Raw genomic sequence first — 5,293 nt, forward strand, 5'->3', positions numbered from 1 at the left:
GGGTTTGCCTTTTGGACGGAGATGGGCTTGTCGTAATGGGCCGAGGATTAACCCAAACAAATTAAAATGAATGGGCTGGATTCACACAGGCCCACATAATCCTGACCGCCCATTGGACTAATTGGGTTAGAAAAGATTAACTTAATTAACCTCAGCCCTATTTCCATTCCTATCCATTTTGAATTGGTCGAGGGACAAAATGAATGGGCCGATGGTACTTGCCGTGAGGTGCAAGAATACCCATTCTCCTTTTCCCTTTGGGCAAAGGCATTAAAGATCATCCTCCTCATAACGCATCACCTTTGTCCTTTGTTCTCCTCTACTCCTCTCACTGTCCGTGAAGATTTTCACATATTCCCACTCAATTCTTAAACAAGCACACCAAAGTCGATAAGTTGAGCAAAACGACGCATTGATTTCTTCCCATTTGCCATTTGATATTTATCTCCTCCAATCTCTTCACAGCTTCTCTGGGCATGGACGCCGCCGCCGCAGCTGCAGCCAGGACGACGCAGGCCGCTAATGTCCTTTCAGCTTCTGCCGCCGGAAGAAGAATAATGAACCACCCAGCTGCCATAGCCCCGCCGTCAACATGGCCTCCGGCCAGACCAAACATGCTCGTCCTTTATGCCCGCAGCAACAGAAACTCTGCCCTGTCTCTGGCTCGCTGCTCCTTGAAGCCAAACGCCGACACAGACGAAGTTACGGAGAAAATTTCTACCTTTGATCCTCACTCGAGTTCGAAATCCCATGAACAACCAAAACCCACTTCGGTTGAACCGTATTCGTCTTCTTCTTCGACGGATTCGTCATCGTTTTCCGCCGGATTGGTGTTCGATTTGGGTCCTGCAGACTGCTGGGATGGCGCTGAAGTGGGGTCCCCCGTCGTGAAAAGGTTCATCGGCGACGAGGAGGAAAGATGGTACATGTGGTACCACGGGAGGTCCGGTGAGAACCCCGGTTTGGATTCAATCGGATTGGCGGTTTCCAGCAACGGGATTCACTGGGAGCGCGGCGGAGGCCATGCTCGATCCAGCGTACACGTTGGTTCGGTGATGAATTGCAGTAAGGACTGGTGGGCATTTGACACCCATAGCATTAGGCCTTCCGAGGTTGTCGTCATGTCCAGCACAAAGGTCAGAGCTACCAGTGCCATTTACTGGCTCTACTACACCGGCTACAGCTCAGAGGAGGTTACATTTCTGAAAAAATCCGATTCCGATTTCCCTTTAGGAAACCCAGTAAGGATTTGTCACGGAAATTTCAAGTCTCTGCCAGGTTTGGCGATCGGCCAAGATGGGCGAAATTGGGCTAGAATCGACGGGTTGCATTACAGCGGAGCTTTGCTCGAATTGGGCGCAGAGGGCAAGTGGGATTCAACCTTTATTGCTTCACCAAATGTTGTTGTCCACGGTGATGGCGATCTTAGGATGTATTACCATTCGTTCGATCTTCAAAATGGGCAATTCGCAATTGGGGTTGCGAGATCCAGAGACGGAATTAGATGGGTGAAGTTGGGGAAGATAATGGGAGGAGGGCAGAGTGGTGATTTTGACGAGCTCGGGGTGATGAATGCTCGCGTGGTGAGAAGCCGCAAAGATGGGAATTACGTGATGGCGTATGAAGGGGTGGCCACCGGCGGGAAGAGGAGCATTGGGCTGGCTGAATCTTCCGACGGGCTGAAGGATTGGAGGAGGGTTGAAGATGGTGGTGAAGTTCTGAAGGCGGTGGGAGAAGATGGGTGGGATGGGGGAGGAGTAGGATCGCCTTGTCTGGTTCAGATTGAAGGTGAGTGGAGATTGTATTACAGAGGTGTTGGGATTAATGGAGGGAGAACAGGGATTGGAATGGCTGTTTCTGAAGGAAGCAATCTCAGGAGGTTTAGGAGATGGACAGGATTTCGTTTGTAAGATGCAAATGCATTTATTGTGTGAGAAATTTTGTTTTGTTTTGTTTTGTTTTGTTTTGTTTTCATTTTTCGTCTTAATGTTCAAATTGAGACGCTGTTGATTGCTTTTTCTATTGGATGAATAAAATAAAAGCTTTTGTTGGCATTTGTGTAGTTTAAGTTGGAGGCTTTATGTTAGCCGTATTTAGGGACGAATTTAAGAGTTAGAAAATTAGGAAAATAATAATGAATTTCTTTTTAAAATTTTTTATTTTAATATTATTTTAATAAAAACTATTTTAAAATAGTTCCGTCTGGAATGTTTTCCTCAAATTGATGCGTTTTAAAAAGCGAATGTCCATCTAGCGTTTATTAAAAAAAAACACTGGATGGACCAATATTTTTTAATTTGGACAAGTTTCCTATTGACTAACACGTGGCTATTGAAAAAACGCTACTTGGTGTAGCATTTTTTTATCTAAAAATACTGATTCATCCAACATCTTTTTTATGTCCCATGCTGATTGAGCAATAACAAGAACTACAGGTGGCCAAAGCTCTTGACTTCGACCTCGACGTCGCCTTTCGCCTTCAGATGCAAAAGGCTGTGAGAAGGTTTGAAAAACCACCATACTTGTAAAATGGTGAGTATGATTTATTTATAATGAATTGAGGATTGTGTGTAATAATTACATATCAATTACATACTAATTTAAGAACAAATAAATGAAAAATATATTCAGAATATGTTCCTAGAATTAAGGCAGAGGATCTTCAGCATGATCCTCAACACCCTCCCACAAGTTAAGCGTCGGATTTGAACAGACATGAAGTTTCGATCGGAAGAATTCAAAGAGAGGTCTTGACACACTTTTGGTGAAGTTGTCGACAACTTGCAAATGAGAGGGCGTATATTGTTTACAAAGTTTGCCAATGAGAACAAGTTCACAAAGAAAGTGGTAGTCTAACTCAACATGCTTAGACCGCTTGTGAGAAACAAGATTGGAACTTTGTCACGCCTTGAACCCCGAAATGGGACCCAAGGGTGAAAATGTAACTAACATGTCCCTGTATCTGATAAAACATCCCAAAGATACAGTACAATGGATGAGGGTCTAACCCCGTGGGGTTCCCAGACACCCTAAACACATCCAAACACAATCATATACGCGGCGAAAAAACCATACATATATATGCAGTACCATACTAGAGTCTATACAAGAGCAGACATAATGCTCTATCAAAACGTACAAACGGGTGCCCAACATATCCCAAAATGGCAACTCACCAAAATTACAGTCCTAGCACTTACCTAGCGCTAAACGCGGTACACCGGCCACAACGCTCCCTACACCAGGATGCTAATTCTGATTACCCGAAGGACCTGTAAAAATGTACTTACAGCAGTGGTGAGACACCTCTCAGTGAGGAAGAACACATGTTAAATCAGTATGTGGCATTTGAGTGTTATCATAATACACTAACATGCATGAATCAATAGTCAAAACAATCAAAACAGTTCCAATATTTTCACAAACCAAGGAATACAATCTGGTGTCGTCACACCCTTCAGCTTGAAGCCGGACTGTCTGGTGGTATTTCACACCCTTCGGTAAAAATTAGTGATCTGGTGGTATTTCACACCCTTCGGCTCGAAGCCGGACTGTCTAGTGGTATTTCACACCCTTTTGTAAAAATCGGTGATCTGGTGGTATTTCACATCATTCGATAAAAATTGGTGCCCCCGGTAACCTAGCTTAACATCAGCGTTGAACCGGTGTAGATCTGGTGTTCGCACACCCTTCGGCTCGAAAGCCGGCCAATCTAGTGCTATTGCGCACTCTTCGGTAAAAGTCAGATTTTCAAACCTGGAACAATTCGGAACCCCCTTCCTATTTCACCAAGATACAACATATGCATGCTCATATAACCAAACAAACCACACCCATTTAGTAATCTAAATCATGATTTTCCAAAAAAATACAGTTTAAACAAGTCAAGTCACGACCATCCCAATATCACAGTATAAATCACACATATACTCGGTTTTCAAAAAAACCAGGGATGCAGCCCGTCGCCCCTTTTTCTCAAAACTGTAATAATAAAAAACTCATAGTTTTCCCCGTTAGATCCCCCCAAATGAGTAGTTAAAACACACACAGGACCGTGAACCACAGTTTCACCGAGTCTGATTTCAAAAATAACCAAAATAACACAATTTCCCCTTACCTTTTCCCCGAATACCAAATCATGAACTCCAAGGCTCCTAAACAGCGAACCGAGTTCCCAAACCTACAAATCACAGTACAGAATATGCTCACAAAACCATCATCTAGAAAACTATCGGATCAAAAATGAAAACTGAGTCTTACCTCGATTTTATGCCGAAAACCCAAAAACTCTGAAACGAGATTCCAATCCATAGAAATTGTAGAGAATCCTTCCACGATCCTCATGGTAACTTCAGATTTCCGATTCCATCAACGATCAGCGAAGAAATCTAGAGAGAGAGAGTGTAGGGAGAGGTTTAGAGAGAGAGAGAGAGATATCTTTGAAGTTACTTAGTGAAGAAGTAATGAAACTTTCCTTTTATAGCCCTTTGACCCGGGTAATTTCGTTGACGAAATGGTGTTCTCGTCGATGAATCTTTCACAGACTTTGTCGACGAATCTGGGATCTCCGGTATTTTTGAGACCCCTCGGCTTCTCCTCGTCGACGAGTTTCTGAATTTCATCGACAAGAAAAACAAAGGCTTCATCGACAAAATATGGCTTCGTTGACGAAATCTGTCAAATTCCCAAAATTTCCCCTCTCTTATTTATTTAACACCATTTATCACGGTTCGGGTTTTTACAATCTCCCCTCCTTAAAAAAATTTCGTCCTCAAAATTTGTCATCTCTCATTCACAAATTCATTCATACAATCGAATATGTAGACACAACTTTAGAGAAAAACTGACGACCACTACTGCGTAGCCCCATCATACATATACACACACATACCCTCACTTATGGCGGAGGAATACCGTGGTTACATATACAACTGTCTCAGGAGTTCACAGTACACACACACTCCCGACGACCAACCACCTATCCCAACCCACAGTAGGATCATGTACCAGTGCTCAAAATAACTGTGGATACTTCCAGCGTATTTCTGTTTCCAGTTCCCAAGAAGCTTCCTCAACCTCGTGGTTTCGCCACAATACCTTCACTAACGGTATCTCACTGGTACGAAGCTTCTGAATTTTACGGTCCAGAACCTGAACAGGTATCTCCTACTACGCTAAAGTATGCCCAATTTCCAAATCATCGTAGTTGATAACATGTGAAGGATCCAACACGTACCTCCTTGACATGGATACATGAAACACATCGTGGACCCTCGAAAGTGCTGGACGTAAT

At 43.4% G+C, this 5,293-nt stretch overlaps 1 protein-coding gene across 1 annotated transcript; it reads left to right on the forward strand.

The window, feature by feature from the left end:
- Positions 1-476: 476 nt before the first annotated feature.
- LOC131144081 (uncharacterized) lies at positions 477-2,054 on the forward strand. The gene has a single exon (XM_058092461.1). It carries the CDS (start codon positions 477-479, stop codon positions 1,908-1,910), a length of 1,434 nt encoding a protein of 477 aa, XP_057948444.1. The 3' UTR covers positions 1,911-2,054.
- Positions 2,055-5,293: the final 3,239 nt, after the last annotated feature.

Source organism: Malania oleifera, chromosome 12, assembly GCF_029873635.1.
Source record: "Malania oleifera isolate guangnan ecotype guangnan chromosome 12, ASM2987363v1, whole genome shotgun sequence".
In the NCBI taxonomy this organism is placed as follows: domain Eukaryota; kingdom Viridiplantae; phylum Streptophyta; class Magnoliopsida; order Santalales; family Ximeniaceae; genus Malania; species Malania oleifera.

Excerpts from the sequence above, each read along its gene's own strand:
- LOC131144081 (XM_058092461.1), top strand. The coding sequence starts at position 477 with ATGGACGCCGCCGCCGCAGCTGCAGCCAGGACGACGCAGGCCGCTAAT.